This window comes from Mustelus asterias, chromosome 17 (genome assembly GCF_964213995.1).
Source record: "Mustelus asterias chromosome 17, sMusAst1.hap1.1, whole genome shotgun sequence".
Taxonomy (NCBI): domain Eukaryota; kingdom Metazoa; phylum Chordata; class Chondrichthyes; order Carcharhiniformes; family Triakidae; genus Mustelus; species Mustelus asterias.
In genome coordinates, this window is record NC_135817.1 from 21,035,227 (window position 1) to 21,052,722 (window position 17,496).

At 45.1% G+C, this 17,496-nt stretch overlaps 1 protein-coding gene across 1 annotated transcript in view; it reads left to right on the forward strand.

The window, feature by feature from the left end:
• The first annotated feature begins 4,410 nt into the window (after positions 1 to 4,410).
• Positions 4,411 to 17,496, forward strand: part of LOC144506255 (retinoschisin-like) — a 40,925-nt gene continuing 27,839 nt past the window's right edge. The window contains exon 1 of the mRNA XM_078232116.1: positions 4,411 to 4,428. Within this exon, the coding sequence (XP_078088242.1) occupies positions 4,411 to 4,428 (18 nt within the window). The remainder of the gene's footprint in view (positions 4,429 to 17,496) is intronic.

Sequence of the window (17,496 nt, forward strand, 5' to 3'; positions counted from 1 at the left end):
TGATATTAGATGAACTACATAATTAAAATGCTGACCAGGAGCTCCGTCTAGTGGCTCGGCCTCGACTCAGACATCACAGACTTGATGAAGCAGTTCAACGCATGTCAAGAGAATCAAAAACTCCCTCCCTCAGACTATTTACATCCACTCCATCTGACGAAGGAGCAGGGCTCCAAAAGCTAATGGCATTTGCTACCAAATAAAACTGTTGGACTTTAACCTGGTGTTGTTAAAACTCTTATTGTGTTTACCCCAGTCCAACGCCGGCATCTCCACATCCTGGCTTGGCAGGCCATGGGTACGCGGACATGTGGACTTTGCTGGGTCTTTTATAGATTCCATGTTTTTAATCATGACGAATGCACACTCCAAGTGGTTGGAGGTGCACTGCATAGGCTCCACAACCTGTCATGCTGTGATCGAGAAATTACGACAAAGTTTCTGCATGCATGGAATATCTGAAGTCCTGGTTTCTGACAATGACACAGCCTTTACTAGCAGTGACTTCCAAAACGTTGTGCTGTCTAATGGTATCTGACACATCTGAACAGCACCCATCGTCAAATAGACTGGCAGAACAGGCAGTGCAAACTTTCAAAAAGGGGTATGAAAAAACAACCAGCAGCATCCCTGGAGACCAAATTGGCATGATTTTTGTTTAATTATAGGACTACACCTCACACAACAACAGGAATTGCCCCAGTGGAACTACTAATGGGATGGCGTCTTCGTAAAAGACTGAGCCTATTGTTCCCAAACCTGGTGGGGAGGATGGAGTCCCAAGAAAACTAGGGAAAAATAATCACGATTCTATAAGGGCAGAAAGATCATTTGAAACAGGTTATCTGGTTCACATAGGGAACTTCTGACATGGTCCCAGTTGGATTCCTAGGTTAATTATGGAGAAAATGGGGCCAATATCTTACAAGGCTAAAGACCAGGGCAAAACATCTAGACCATCTCAGGGGTAGGGAGTTTACTCCCAAGCAGGTATCACTACTGGCCATGGAGGCGGCTGCCACCAGTTTCTGTCCACAACTTGAAGCCAACCCCACGTTAGCCCCTCCAGAGGATGAGGATGTGCATTGGATATGGAAGCAAAAGAAGCTGGCATCCCAGTTGAAACAGAACCTGATGAAAAACCAACATCAGTAACCCTGCGACATTCTCTCCAGAAACGATGGTCTCCCATTCGGTTCACACCACCAGACCTAGCCCCGCCTTTGATGGACCTCAGACCAACTGTCAAGCAGCGCAAAGGACCTTCTTGCAGCGGGGGTATTGAGAGAGAAATGGACCTAAACAGAAACCAGGACTTCAGATATTTCATGCATGCAGAAACTTTGTCGTAATTTCTCGATCGCAGCATGACAGGTTGTGGAGCCTATGCAGTGCACCTCCAACCACTTGGAGTGTGCATTTGTCATGATTAAAAACATGGAATCTATAAAAGACCCAGCAAAGTCCACATGTCCGCGTACCCATGGCCTGCCGAGCCAGTGCCATGAATGTAAATAGTCTGAGGGAGGGAGTTTTTGATTCTCTTGACATAAGTTGAACTACTTCACCATGGACCTAAATGTTATAATGGCCACGAAGGGCAGATGGGATTGTCAACAGATCTCCCCTTCTTTGAGTATGAACCCCCTTATTAAGCAAGCAGAAACTCGCCCAATAGGAGGCGAGCACTGGGGGGGGTTAAAACTTGTTGCTTCAACCCGGACCGGTATTCTGTAGGTTCCCGAGTAATGACTTGCCGCAAGTGCAGCTCTTTCTTATGTTATCATTAAAGAGTTTTGGCGATGGAAGAGTGGCCTTGGTGCAATTATTATACGTTCCTAGCAGCCATTCTCTTGGTTGGACTTGGAACGAGTGCTGGGGAGGCATTTAAATGAAGCACCCCACAGAGTCAAAAGTTCAGCTGAAGGAGGCATGGATGTGGGTTAATAGGGTGGTGAAAAAGGCATACGGCACACTCGCCTTTATCAATTGGGGTATAGATTACAAAAGCAGAGAGGTCATGATGGAGTTGTATAGAACGATAGATGCCATAGATGGAGTATTGTGTGCAGTTCTGGTCGTCACATTATAGGAAGGACATGAACACACTGGAGGTGGTGCAGAGGATATTCACCAGGATGTTGCCTGGGATGGAACATTTAAGTTATAAAGAGAGGTTGGATAGGCTTGGGTTGTTTTTTCTGGAGCAGAGAAGACTGAGGGATGAACTGATTGAGGTGTTCAAAATTATGAGGGGCATGGACAGGGTGGATAGGGAGCAGCTGTTCCCTTTAGTTGAACTATGAGAGAACACAAGTTAAAAGTGAGGGGTGGGAGGTTTAGGGGGGATTTGAGTAAAAAACGTTTTACTCAGAGGGTGGTGACGGTCTGGAATACACTACCTGGGAGGATGGTGGAGGCGGGATGCCTCACAACTGTTAAAAGTACCTTGGCACGCCATAACATTCAAGGCTATGGGTGGCATGGTGGCACAGTGGTTAGCACTGCTGCTTCACAGCTCCAGGGATCTGGGTTCGATTCCTGGCTTGGGTCACTGTCTGTGTGGAGTTCGCACATTCTCCTCGTGTCTGCGTGGGTTTCCTCCGGGTGCTCCTTTCCTCCCACAGTCCAAAGATGTGCGGGTTAGGTTGATTGGCCATGCTAAAATTGCCCCTTAGTGTCCTGAGATGCATAGGTTAGAGGGATTAGCGGGTAAATATGTAGGGATATGGGGGTAGGGCCTGGGTGGGATTGTGGTCGGTGCAGACTCGATGGGCCAGATGGCCTCTTTCTGCACTGTAGGGTTTCTATGATTTCTATGATTCCTATAAGTGCTGGCAAGTACGATTAGGTGGGCAGGTCACGGCCTTTCATGCGTCGGTGCAGACTCGATGGGCTGAAGGGCCTCCTCTGCACTGTAGGATTCTGTGATTCTGTGAATCAGAATCTGCCTGCTACAGAGGCAGCATGAAATTTGTGCAAAAATATTAGTTTTTGTGCCTTAAAATGTAGCGCAAAAATGCACCAATGACACAGGCAAGCTAATCAACCACTTTTCACACCTAAAACCACACAGCCAAAAACATTCCCCCTAAGGTGTGAAGTTTAACAGACCAAGCTGCAGCCACTGCAGAGTGATTGCAAGAACATTTTCAACAGAGGAAACAGGCTGAAAGCTGTGCTCTATCACAAGTTAATTACCTAGTTTGGAAGCCAGCCTTACCAGAAATCTACCAGTGAACTAGAGATCTCATAATAACATATACTTCTGATCGCATTCACAAAACCAGCTACTCCCAATCAGCCACAGCATTTAAAAATCTCAAGCACAATCAAAGGACACTTAGTTGTATATTCTTTTAATAATTTTTTAATTTCTAATAACCATGTATGTGGCTTTTCATTTTATTATTTTAGTGGTTAATAAATTTGCTCGTTCTTTGTCTCAAGAAAATCTTGTTTAATTGGCTCCTTATTGCTCATAGCTTCAACAGTTAAATATTCGGAAAAGGTATACCCTCGTGAAAAATAAACTTAAACCTTTGTTGTGACCAACTGAGGAAACTGAATAGAGGGGAGCCTATTCACTTCCTTTCACCTGGTTGCAACACTGGGTCAAAATCCTGAAAGTCCCCACCTAAGATCATTGTAGGTGTACCTTTACCAGTTGGATTACAGTGATTTAAGAAGGTGGCTCATCACCCCCTTTTCAAGGACAATTGGAGATGAGCAATAAATGCTGGAACTGCCAGCAACTTCCACACCCGATGAACAAATAATAAAAAAATATAAGTACAAGAAAAATAAAATACATGCACAAGTCAGATGGAAAAAGCTGTGATTATTAACTGTTTGCAAAAGTATTGTAAAGAATACTAAGTGGTGGGCATCTTGAGGAATGGTGGAGTGGACTCGATGGGCCGAATGGCCTTACTTCCGCTCCTATGTCTTATGGTCTTAAGTTGTTTAATCCTGTAAACTGTTTGGTAAATATAGATTTCCAATACCTCATACAGTTTTTTGCAACCAGTTTCTTGAAACAATGTTGTTACATTAAAGAACAAGAGTGATTCCATGGCATAGAATTCTAATATTGCAGAACTGAAATGAGTTTCAACAGGTAAATGCAAGTGTTAGAAGGAATGTAATCCTGATCTATGCCTGTACTTTTCGGAATTTTGGATTATTTAACAAATTAATTACAGTGGAGAAAACAAATTGTGAATCAGTAAGACTAAAGAATACAGACCTTTTGCCCCTTTTACTGGGAAATGTACTGATTTACGGCAGTTAGTGCCAAAAAAGGAGGCATTGGTTTACTTCCTCTGACGCTGTTGCACTGCGCAGAAGGGATTCCTGGAGCAGCTATGCTTTCTCAGCAGTCTAAAGTCAGAAGTCCAGGCAATAAACATGCAGCTTCAGACCAAGGTAAGTAAAAAAGGAGTGCAGTGGCAATCCAACAACAATTACTGCAGATACAACATATCTTCCTTTATCACACAACTAACCAGAGAACCTGTTGGCCCAAATTTTTTTTCCAGTGGCAATATGACAATGATTGCTACTCCATTGAAGATTGAGCCCAACAGTTGTTTCAGTTGTGCTATAAAGGAAAGTATAGACCATGCAGCTCCCCACAGAAATGGAAAAATATGAAAACATTTAGTCCAAAACATTAACAAATTCACATTATATAATTTCTTAATATCAAAAGAGAAAGCCTCAAAATAAGAGTAAACAGAAACACGGGGATACTTTGTTATGAGTTGTCTTCCCTCTCCTTTTATAAAAGGATTGTAAAATTCTTTCTGCACAGCATAGGTTGGGTCTTTCTCTTTGCTGAACTGCTTCATTGATATATGGTGACTGTCCTCTGGGACAGGGGGTGGAATTTTCCTAGAAAAATAGCTAAGGGGGTGATTTTACCTGAACTTGGTAATTTTGTTGAGTTCTTGCAAGAAAATTGGAATAAATCGTGCCGACGGCTCTGGCATAATTTCTGACCAAACCTTGAGCCTCATTGACAAAATTTTTATGGCAACGAGAATAACGCCATGCCTGCGACAGCCTCCCTCTGATTCATCCCCATGGCTGAATTTAATCCACTAATCACTGGGGAGTTGCATACAAAGGCTCCCCAGCCTTGTTCCACAGCTACTGCAGGGGATGGCAGCCAGGAAGCCTGCTCCGCATTTCTCAGAAGGAACCCTCATTAGACTTCTTGATGGAGTGCAGCAGAGGTAGGATGCACTCTACCTGTGCTCCAGGAGAAGACCTCCCACCAAGATCACGACCCCTGCCTGCATTGCAGTGGTGGCCCTGGTGTGTGCAAGCTTGCTGTAGAAGAGGACAGGACAGCAGTGACACAAGAAGATGAATGATTTTCTGAGCTCAGCCAGAGTAAGTGAGACTCATGCAGACTTTTTCTGTACACCACCCTCTCACCCACCTCCCCCAGCCCCTTTGCCAACAGCTATAGGAGGCTCTCATCCCACTTCCCCAATTACCATGTTCCCCCCCACCCCCCACTCTACTCGCTGCCATACTCCTCACACTCTAGCTCCCACTCAAGACGCATGCCTTCCACGCCTCATCACCATCTTAAATATCAACACTCCCGCATACACCCTCCCTATCTGTGTCATTGCAGGACAAGATCAACCACAACAGGCATGAGCAAGCATGCCCAGCCGGAGTAATGCCGAAGCTCAGAACTTTCACGCCATTTGAGGAAAGAACCCTCTAACTGGCTGGGAATGAGGACAATCATGCCTGTGCTAATGGAGAATTGGGGGCAGCAGACAAACTTGAGAATCCTCAAGGCATGCTATCATTCCTCAAATCTCAAGTGAGTAATCAATGTTCCCTCCATTATCTCCTGTAATGCACAAATGTCACCTGCCTTCTCTTGCAGACAAAACAACCAAACAGGCTGGACTATCCTCGTGCCCCTGGATCCAACACACTCGAGCAGTTCCAATGGAGACCTCTCAGACCCCACCGCTGAAGAGGCGTGGGTACAGATGTCACCCACGCTTGGCACCAGCTCAGATACTCACACCTTGGTGGGATTACTAAGTAGACAGATGTCTGGGTCACTCACCGCTGAGCATCTCAGCTGAAGATCCACAGCAGGTGGAGGCAGGGATGTCCTAGGGAACCAGTAGTTGGAGGGATGCCAGAGGCCAGAACTCTGCTGTGCGCCTGTTTGACGACGTACTCCTGGCACATTTTTCAGACTGGGCGTCCGACATGAATTATATATGTTAGAGAAATCCAGCCAGTTCTGGAGAATACCTTCCATCATGGGGAGTGGCCGTGATATAGTAGTATTGTCACTAGTAATCCAATGACTTGGGGACTCGTATTCGAATACCACTATGGTAGATGGTAAAATTGTTTTTGGGTGGCACAGTTGTTAGCAGTGCTTCCTCACAGTGCCAGAGAGCTGGGTTCAATTCCGGCCTCAGGTGCCTGTCTGTGTGGAGTTTGCCCGTTCTTCCTGTGTCTGCATGGGTCTCCTCCAGGTGCTCCGGTTTCCTCCCACAAGGAGAGTGATACCGCCTAGGGGCGGCACGGTAGCACAGTGGTTAGCACTGCTGCTTCACAGCTCCAGGGACCTGGGTTCGATTCCCGGCTTGGGTCACTGTCTGTGTGGAGTTTGCACATTCTCCTCGTGTCTGCGTGGGTTTCCTCCGGGTGCTCCGGTTTCCTCCCACAGTCCAAAGATGTGCGGGTTAGGTTGATTGGCCATGCTAAAAAAATTGCCCCTTAGTGTCCTGGGATGTGTAGATTAGAGGGATTAGCGGGTAAAATATTCAGGGATATGGGGTTAGGGCCTGGGTGGGATCGTGGTCGGTGCAGACTCGATGGGCCGAATGGCCTCTTTCTGTACTGTAGGGTTTCTATGATTTCTATGATGTTTATGATGATAGGAAGGATATTCAGTCAAGGATCCCAGTTATGATGTGCCTTGTTGTTGTCAATTCAGTGTCCACAGGATGTGTGTATGATGACCTTTATCAGAAAGATGCACAGTATCCTACTGTGGTTTGGACTGTTGTGGCTGCAACACCCCACATATATCCAGCACGTTTGGTTAGTAGATTGTTTCTGGTTTTGGCCTTTCCTGCCGCTTTTTTCAAATGTTCCAGGAAGTCCTATCTAGAGGTACTCCTAAGTTTTGGTTGGGATCATGCTTTAGTCTGTGGCTTTTCATGTAGATTTGCAATTATTTTTTGGCACTGCAATGTGGAGATCGAATACACTGCATCTGGTTTTGGAGGGATATACTGCAGTAGTCAATCACCAACTGTTTTAACTCTCAATTCTGGATTTTCCAGCCTGGACTGCTGTTTCCCAATCTGTCAGCAATTTGCAAGAGTCACAATGGGAAGTAACAAGCTGGGAAAGCTTTGATCAGTAAAACTGAAGAGCTCCAGCTATGGCCAGGAATGACAGCCATGCAAAGCCTTCTCTCAGAGAGTGCTTTCACTGCCAAACAGACAAATGCCAGCTTGTCCAGCACTTCACTCCTTCAGTTGCACTTCCCTGCTGTCAGCCTTCGCAATGGCATAGGAGCAGCTGAAGCATCTGCACCTCTGATAGAGGTCAACAGCAAATGTAGTGTCAGCAACACAGGAGCAACAACTGTAGCAATGCCAACTTCCTTCTTCTCAAGTACATAGCCTTCAACCAGGCAGATGGGATGGACACCATGATTCAGGTCGAAGGACGTGAGATCCCCATTAAACGTTCCAAGGCAGAGATCAGCTCTCTCAACCTGCTTGAGTATCAGTGCCTCAGTAGGCTGAAGCTTTCATGGCAGGTCACTGCTGACATCTTGCAGCCTTCTGGATTAAGACTTCCTTTCCACTGAGGAAACTGGCCAAGCATTGCCAATAGCCAACAAGATGCTTATTGATGGAGACAATCCTCCACCTACCCATCCCCAATCCTCTGCATCACCAGGCCTTTTGCCATGTTTTGTGCTCTCTTCTGCAAGGAGATAAAGCAGACTTGTGAGTATTGACAAAGGCTTGAATGGAGAAGTGGAAAGGACAACCTTTACGAAGAATGATTGGGTGCAAGAGGGCAATAGGATGAAGGTGAGAATAAAGGTGATTGATGACTGATTAGTTCGGGGGGTGAAGAGTCAGCAGAGACAGCAATGAGTGGAATTGCAAGTATTTTTTCCTGATCAATGCCATGCGGGTGATTGCTATGGAAGTCAAAGGGCGCAATCTTCCCAAATAAATTCTAAGTGTCATAAAAGTCTAAAATATCCAGTTTTTTCAGCGATCTGAAATAACAGGGGATCTTCAGCTATGACAGGATTTGTGCCCACGGTGAATGAGCACTGAGAATTGCAGCCAAGATTTTGAAAGAACTTGGATGAGATGGAAATTGGGAGGCTGCTTTCCCTGGGTAGAGTCTCTAGAACGAGGGAAGCATCGTCTCAGGGTTTCATACTGAAGTGGGCAGAAATTTCTTGAATCAGCAAGTTCTGATTGTTTAGAATTCTCTGCTCCTGAAAACTGTGAATGCTCAGTTGTTGAGTATATTCAAGGCCGAACTTGATAGATTTTTGGGCTTAAAGAGAATCAGGATATGGGGAAGTGGATGGGATGTTGGAGTTGAAGTTGAGGATCAGCCATGATCTTATTAAATGGTGGAGTAGGTTCAATAGGTTGTATGGCCTACCCACATATTTTGTCTGTATTTAACTTCATAGAAATCATAGAAACCCTACAGTGCAGAAACAGGCCATTCGGCCCATTGAGTCTGCACCAACCACAATCCCACCCAGGCCCTACTCCCATACCCCTACACATTTACCCGCTAATCCCTCTAACCTCCACGTCTCAGGACACTAAGGGGCAATTTTTTAGCATGGCCAATCAACCTAACCCGCACATCTTTGGACTGTGGGAGGAAACCGGAGCACCCGGAGGAAACCCATGCAGACACGAGGAGAACGTGCAAACTCCACACAGACAGTGACCCAAGCCGGGAATCGAACCCAGATCCCTGGAGCTGTGCAGCAGCAGTGCTAACCACTGTGCTACCGTGCCGCCCTTGTTATAGAACTTGTTATAGATTTTTTTGAACTTCTGGCACTACAATTACACAGCAAGTGTTGAGTGAATGTTGATTACTGTGTTTCTAACTTCCTCTGTTTATCTGCACACATCTAGCATTTTAAACTTCTCCTTTTATTCAAACATCTCTAAGTGGTCTCCTGTTTTCCGCTTTAATACTGCAAATTATTATGCTTCTTCAAACTATTTAAATTTTACAAAAAGCAGGTTCCTCTATTACTTTCAATGCTCATAAATGGTGTAGCCTATCTGTTGTCATTCATTGCAGTTCACTGTTAGAACTTATACCAGCAAGGTTCACTTAATATTTGCAGGACACCAAAGCATACCACTGTTAATAATACCACTAACAAATGTTCGGTGGTATTTTTTGATTTTTTTTCCCCCCTAAGCCCAAGCAAACAGGGTACTTGAAACTCAGTAAAATATTGCTATCAATATATGATCGTGACCAAGAAATCCAACAGGGAATTCAGAAGAACCTCTTTTACCCAAAGAGTGATGAGAATGTGGAACTCACTACCACAGGGGTGGCTGAAGTAATTATTACAGATTAAGGGGAAGCTAGACAATGATAATCTTAGATGAGGAAAAATGGGAGGACGAATCACCTATTTCTCATAGAGTCATAGAGGTTTACAGCATGGAAACAGGCCCTTCAGCCCAACTTGTCCATGCCGTCCTTTTTTTTAAAACCCCTAAGCTAGTCCCAATTGCCCACATCCCTCTATACCCATCTTACGCAAGTAACTGTCTAAACGCTTTTTAAAAGACAAAATTGTACCTCTGGCAGCTTGTTCCAGACAGTCACCACCCTCTGCATGAAAAAATTGCCACTCTGGACACTTTTGTATCTCTCCCCTCTCACCTTAAACCTATGCCCTCTAGTTTTAGACTCCCCTATCTTTGGGTAAAGATATTGACTTTCTAGCTGATCTCTGCCCCTCATTATTTTATAGACCTCTATAAGATCACCCCCTCAGCCTTCTACGCTCAAGAGAAAAAAGTCCCAGTCTATCAAGCCTCTCCTTATAACTCAAATCATCAAGCCCCAGTAGCATCCTAGTAAATCTCTTCTGCACTCTTTCTAGTTTAATAATATCCTTTCTATAACAGGGTGATCAGAACTGTACACCAATGTCTTGTACAATTTCAACAAGATGTCCCAACTCCTGTATTCAATGTTCTGACCAATGACACCAAGCATGCCGAATGCCTTCTTCACCACTTTGTCCACCTGTGACTCTACTTTCAAGGAGCTATGAACCTGTACCCCTAGATCTCTTTGTTATCTAACTCTCCCCAACGCCCTACCATTAACTGAGTGAGTCCTGCCCTGGTTCAATCTACCAAAATGCATCACCTCGCATTTATCTAAATTAAACTCCATCTGCCATTTGTCAGCCCACTGGCCCAATTGATCAAGATCCTGTTGCAATTGGAGATAACCTTCTTTACTGTCCACAATGCCATTAATCTTGGTGTCATCTGCAAACTTACTAACCATGCCTCCAAATTCTCATCCAAATCATTAATATAAATGACAAATAACAGTGGACCCAGCACAGATCCCTGAGGCACACTGCTGGTCACAGGTCTCCAGTTTGAAAAACAACCCTCTACAACCACCCTCTGGCTTCTGTCATCACATTTCCACTCCATCTGACGAAGGAGCAGTGCTCCGAAAGCTTATGGTATTTGCTACCAAATAAACCTGTTGGACTTTAACCTGGTGTTGTGAGACTTCTTATTCTGTCATCAAGTCAATTTTGTATCTATTTAGCTACCTCACCCTGGATCCCGTGAGATTTAACCATATGCAACAACCTGTGTTGTATGTTTCTGTGTTGTATGTGGGTGTAGCCCAATGTAACAATTTTGGGGGGGTGGGATGCAGGGGTGGTTGGTGCACAAAGCCAGGGCAGCTGCAGAGAGAAGGTCATCGGATGAAACCTCCAGGTTTACATCTAGCCAGTGTTACCAACCCTAAGTGAGACAGATCGTTATTTTCTAATGTAAAGGGTCAAAGGAACAGTCATATTACAATTAACAACAAAATGGCAACATCTTAAGCAATTAATTAATTAGTTTCCAACAACATTAACTTTGCTCAGTTCGCAATCAGATTAGTACTTTTCCAGAAAATTTTGTGAGAGAAACCATTAATGAACTCCTTTTATAGGAAGGTGGTCAGATTTTGGGAGTGAGCCGAAATAATATACTTGCTTGTTCTATTCACCACAGTGACATTGTGTGTCCTGTAGGAAAAATGGCTTGCATTTACAATTGCATCCAAATAAGTTGTATCTAAATTAATTTCAAAATGCTTCTAAACTGATCAGTTAAGGATCTATTTTCTTTTATTCTGCTACTTCAGTATAGGGAAACTAAAATCATCAACATAACCAACACCAATAGTACATTAATTTGGTTTCAAGATTGCAACACCACAGCAGATCAGTTCAATTTAATATGATGTAATTCAGCATTTAATAAAGGCTTACAATACAACCTTCAGTGAGCTCAGTTAAACATTGGAGATAAATACTACTAGCTCATGGATTAGCAAAGATGCTTTGAAAATTTATGAATTCATATTGCACAGTAACAACTAACATTGATATGCTTTTCATTTTAACTATTTTTCAAGAGGTTAACAAAATATAGGAATCTAGAAATTATTGTTCCCTATTTTATGGACAGGATCTTGAGCCCATGTTTGCCATCCGCAGGAATGGCAGCGCAGGTTCAAAATGCAGAGAGTTCGGAAAAGCATGATTCTTGCCGAAGGGATTGCTTTTCCGATTTTGAGCTGACCTCGTGAAATGATGTAGAACCCTGGGGAAGGACACAAACCTAATTTGAGTGTATCAGCATATCATTAGCAAAGCACTCCGGATATTGAGGCCGCACCGAATATTCAGCTGCTGTTGACATGATGTCATGTTGGTGCCATTTACAACAGCGTTACATAAGTGTGAACCTGGCACCATCACCTCCGAAGGGGATATTGGAAGTGAGCACTCAGGTGGCCATTATTTTTTGGGCAGTCCAACACACAAGGGGCACCAGGGAGAATGCTGTTGATGCACACAAGTGCAACTCGGGGCCGGGGTGTGGGTCACTGCTGCCTTGGAGAGGGAGGGTGTTTGGGTCACTTGGAGGTTTTACCTTTCCTTCATAATCGGGTCACCCCTTGCTCCGAGGGAATGTGCTGGCTGCCAAGCAGGCATTGCTTCCCAGTTTCTCCATGCTGGATTACTGTTCAAACAGTAGCTGAGTGAGTACCTTTCCTTGTTGGAGATGTAAACTGGGTGGCAGGCAGCCATAACAGAGGAGCAGTACTGGGTACGTCTATGAAATCCTGGGGTCCTGCGGTGGGAGAGGCCAGGCCAAGTATTGGGCTACCAGTGATGGAAAGCTATTGTGCCTTGTGAAGCATAAAGACCCTTTCACTTGGGGGAGGGCAAATGGCATGAAAGCTACAACTCTTGGTGGCATGCAGCGCCTTTCAGGAACTGCAAGGGACTCCACTCCTTCAACAGTTAACTCATCTGCAACCACCCAATGCACTTCATACAATTGAAGAGACTCAATATAATGAGGCTCATGCTTCAGCACATGTGTTGATGGAGCAAGCAATCGGGTAGTTGAAGAATTGTTCCAGTATCTCGATGGATCGGGGGGGGGGGGGGGGGGGGGGGGGGGGGGGGGGGGCCTGGGGGGGGGCACCCTACAGTTCAGCCCCCAGGGTCTCCCGTATTATTGTGGTCTGCTGCTTTCTCCACAAAAAAAGGGCTTCAGAGGAAAGACAGTCTGGACCTGTAGGAGATGGACAGATCTCCTCAGATGAGGAAGATGTTGAGGAGGGTGGTGAGCCTGACAATGCTGAGGAGGAAGAATGCTGAGCAGTGGATAGGGCCAGAATTGGGCATCGAGCAAGGATGCCCTGATCGCCTCTCTTTTCGGGTACGAGCCGGCGTAGCAGGTGGTGAGGTCTCCCAAAATGGGTGTACGGTCCAGCTAATGACGTAGTGCCAGCATGATCTAATCATTTGGTTGCACATTTTCAATAGCAAGGAGCTGCAGCCATTGGCCTGACTCTGCAGGAGAATAATGACTTGCAGCGAGGACAAAGCGAAGCTTCTCTCATGCTCAGCGATATGTCTGACTCCTGCCTTACAGAGAGTTGCATGTGCCATGCCAACGAATGGGCGCATCATGAGGTTCATCAAAGCTGGAGTAAATTGTCTGAGGCACTACAGTCCCTTCCAAGTATGTAGCCATGTTTTCACTTTCATCTTACACTCAAGGAGGTCATCAGTGTGTGGGGCTCGAGGTTTGTCACTCACAGGAAGGGGGAACTCAGATAAGGTAGACATCCCAGGGTCTCCTGGGTGGAAGGCTCTGGGCTGTGCACCAGACGATCCTCATCCCTTTGCGTGCCAAATGGGCCCAGATGCCCTCCTTGGGAAAGAGGGGTAGCTGGAGTGAGGTCCAGAAGCCCCACCATCCACTGGCACAGACATTCATAGATTCCCACCAGTGCCTGCATCATTCAGTTGAAGCCCTCAGACATGGAGGTCATGAGTGAGCCATGCAGCAGACATCTCATGCCATGGAGTGCTTGTCCTGCACCAAGGTATCCATTGTGGATGCCAACCTCACAGTGTTGGCTTCGGTGCACTGAAGTGACAGCACCATCTCCTCAGACCTAGGCAATGTGACTCCTCCAGTCAGCCTTACAGTCTGAGGAGAAATGTTGTCATCCCTTCCTGATGCTCATGACTCTGCCTTTGTAGTTCCATCAGCTCTGGGATGACTTTTATCATGATGTGGAGATGCTGGCATTGGACTGGGGTAAGCACAGTAAGAAGTGTCACCTGAAGAAGGAGCAACACTCCGTAAGCTTCTGCTACCAAATAAACCTGTTGGACTTTAACCTGGTGTTGTGAGACTTCTTACCATGACTTTATCAGGCAGGGACCAGCAAAGTCCTGGCCTCCAGCGTCCTTCCGAGTGCTGGTTCCCGGGAACATCCCTGCCTCCACCTGTGTGGATCTTCAGCTGTGAAGTGCTCACCAGTGAGTGACCCAAAAGCTTGTCTACTTTGTGATCCCACTGAAGTGTGAGTAACTGTGCTGTGCTGAGTGTGATGATGTGATGTCTCTTCAGTGGTGGGTTCAAGAAGTCTCCCTTGAAGCTGGAGTCCAGGAGGTACGAGGATGGTCCAACTGGTTTGCCTGAAAGATAAGGGAGATAACATTAGTGCATTATAGGGAATAAAGGAGGGAGCTTGATTACTCGCTTGAGACTTGAGAAATGACAGCATTTCTTGAGGATTCTCACATTTGTCTGCTTTCCCCACTCCAGAGCCACAGCAATGTGGTTTACTGTCAACTGCCCTTGAGTAATTAGTGATGGACAATAAATGCTGGCCAGCCAGCAACGTTCATGTCAGATGAATGAATTTTAAAAAAACTATTAGCGCAGGCACATTCTTCATCCTCCCTGGCCAGCTTGAGGCTCTCTTCAAAAATGGCATGAGGGGTCTGCGCTCCAGCATTACTCTGGGTGGGTGTGCTTGTTGACACTTGTGGTTGACTTTGTCCTGCAATGACACAGATAGGGAAAATGTAAGTGACAGTGTCGACATTTAAGATGGTGATAAGGTGTGGCAGGTATGGGTCTAGAGTGGGAGTTGGAGCATGAGGAGCATGGCAGGGAGTGAGGAAAGGGAGAATGTCTCTTTAAAAGTGTTGGCAAATGGCGAAGTGGCAGGGTGAGGTGTGAGGGGTGTGCAAAGTGGTCCAGAAAAAGACTGCATGAGGCTGAGTTACCTGGTTGAGCACAGAAGATTATTCATCATGCAGAACAGCTGCCTTGTCCTCTTCTGTAGTGAGCTTGCACTTACCATGGCTGCCCAAAGGGGGTGGTGACCTTGGTGAAAGGCATTCTCCTGGCGTGGGGGTAGAGTGCTTCCTGCGTCTATTTCATTCCGTCAAGAAGTCTGGTCAGGGCTCCCTCGGAGAAATGTGGTACGAGCTTCCTTACTGCCATCCCATGTAGTCACTGTGGAACAAGTGCTGAAAAGTGCTGGGGTGTCGGTTATATTGTTACGGTGTGGAGGTTGACCCTCTTTTGAGAAGTAATGTTGAATCCCCCAAAGAAGAATATCTCACCTTGTAATCTGTTACGAGGTTGACCACCTTTTGAGAAGTAACGCCGAATCCCCTAAAGAGGAATACCTCACCTCGTAATCTGTTAAAAGTGTGTGGGAAGGTGTGAACTGTTCTTCAATTATGTTTAGTGGTTAATTAATGGAAATACCTGACAATCACTTTAAATGAACATAACAATTTATTTATTTAACTAACAATGAACCTTAACTAAACAAGTAACATACCGAATAAAATAAGATTCTAATGGAGTGCTCATTCCATACTCATTCATTAACCAAAAAATTATAATAATAGAATTCAGACACTCACAAAATATACGACCAGGTTTTGTGGCTTTCGGAAACTTTTGGGCTTCTTCTGTTGATTCCTCTGTCTGTAAATTCTTTCTGATTTGGTATCTTTCATTAGTTAGATCATAGATCATAGAATCCTACAGTGCCGAAGGAGGCCATTCAGCCCATTGAGTCTGCACTGACCACAATGCCACCCAAGCCCTACCCCAATAACCCCCGCACTCTCTTTTATACCTATGATGACCTATTAATTTTCCTACAATAGGATTGGTCTGATGTTGTCAACACCATCAAATTCAAATCTTAGACGTTCTTGGTAGCTGAGTGCCTGCTTTAAATTGATTGGGCAAAATTTTAAAAAAACAGGTAGTCTTGTCAAGACTACTGCTTGACTTTTTCATACAAATGTTTCAGCTTGGACTCTGGATGTACTTTGCATTTTAAATCTCCAAGCATTGAAACAAACACCAGCTTTTAAAGGGACCATGCAATGTATTTTTCCCTCTAGCATTTTTACAATTTATTTACATCTTTACCAACATCAAATTCCAACTTAACAAACTCAACTTCACAACAATATGCAGCTCCCCAGTGATTGGCATGATTAAGTCGAGCCATAGTAGATGAATCAGTGGGCGGGGTGTTATTTTCATGGCCATAAAAGGTTTTGTCAATGAGGCTCAAAATCCAGTCAGAAATTATGCTGGAGCTATTGGCATGATTCACTCCATTTTTCTTGCTGGGACCAAAACGCTGCCAAACTTTGGTAAGGTCGCCTCCACTGGTTGTGGAGGTCATATTCATGCCCTAACTATGCACCGTCCAAATAAGGTGGGAGACATGTATAATTTGTGCACTCGCGTCATTTCCATGATCAGCCCTCAGTTGATCCCACACTACACTGTTTACTGTATTGCTGTCAGTGGCCTCTGCATAGTCCAAGTAATGTTCTCAAAAAATCAACACGCACCAAGCAGCTTTCCTTTTTTAAAAGCGCAGAGGCTTTGAAGAGGAAGCTGCAGCAATGTAATGCAAGTTGCCGAACAATCATTTTTGAATCATCAGAGTCAAGGAAGATGTTGCAGCATGCAAGGAAAAGGGTTCCCTGCTTCATTGACACTGACCTGGTACCAGTGGTCAAACAAGTGGAGGTTGGAACTATGTTTTCAACACAGAGACAGAATCTCAGACGGGAATGGGAACAGTTAGCAAGTGTGGTTAATCCTCCAAATGTTGTCTCAAGGATATGGCAGTAGTTTAATGGCCTCACTTAAAGTCATAAGAGTCGTACAGTGCAGAAAATGCTCTTCAGTCCATTGAGTCTGCACCGTCAATAACTTCCACTAATGTCACATCAATCCCATTTTCCAGCATTTGTCCCATATCCTTGAATGTAACGATGTTTCATCTCATCCAAATACTTTTTAAAGGTTTCCAGCCTCCACTCCCTTCCCAGTCAGTGCATTCCAGATTTCCACCATGCTCTATGTGAATTATTTTTTCTCAAATCCAAAAGGAACAGCTGCTTCTTAATCACCCTGTCCATATCCCTCATAATCTTTCCACCTCAATCATGCCCCCCCCCCACCCACCCCCACCATGCTCCAGGGAAAACAATCGATGTCTATCTATCCAGTCTCTCCTTATAGCTCAAATGCTTCATCCCAGGCAACATCCTGGTGAATCTCCTCTGTACCCCCTCTAGTGAAGTCACATCCTTCCTATAGTGATGTGACCAGAACTGCACACAGTACTCCAGCTGTGCCCTAACCAATGTTCTGTATAGCTCCAACATTACCTCCTTGCTCTTATACTCTATGTCATGACTGTGGGGAAGTGTCCAATGTGCCTTCTTAACTACGCTGTTCACTTGCTCTGCCGCCTTCAGGGATCTGTGAATAAGTACCCCAAGATCCATCT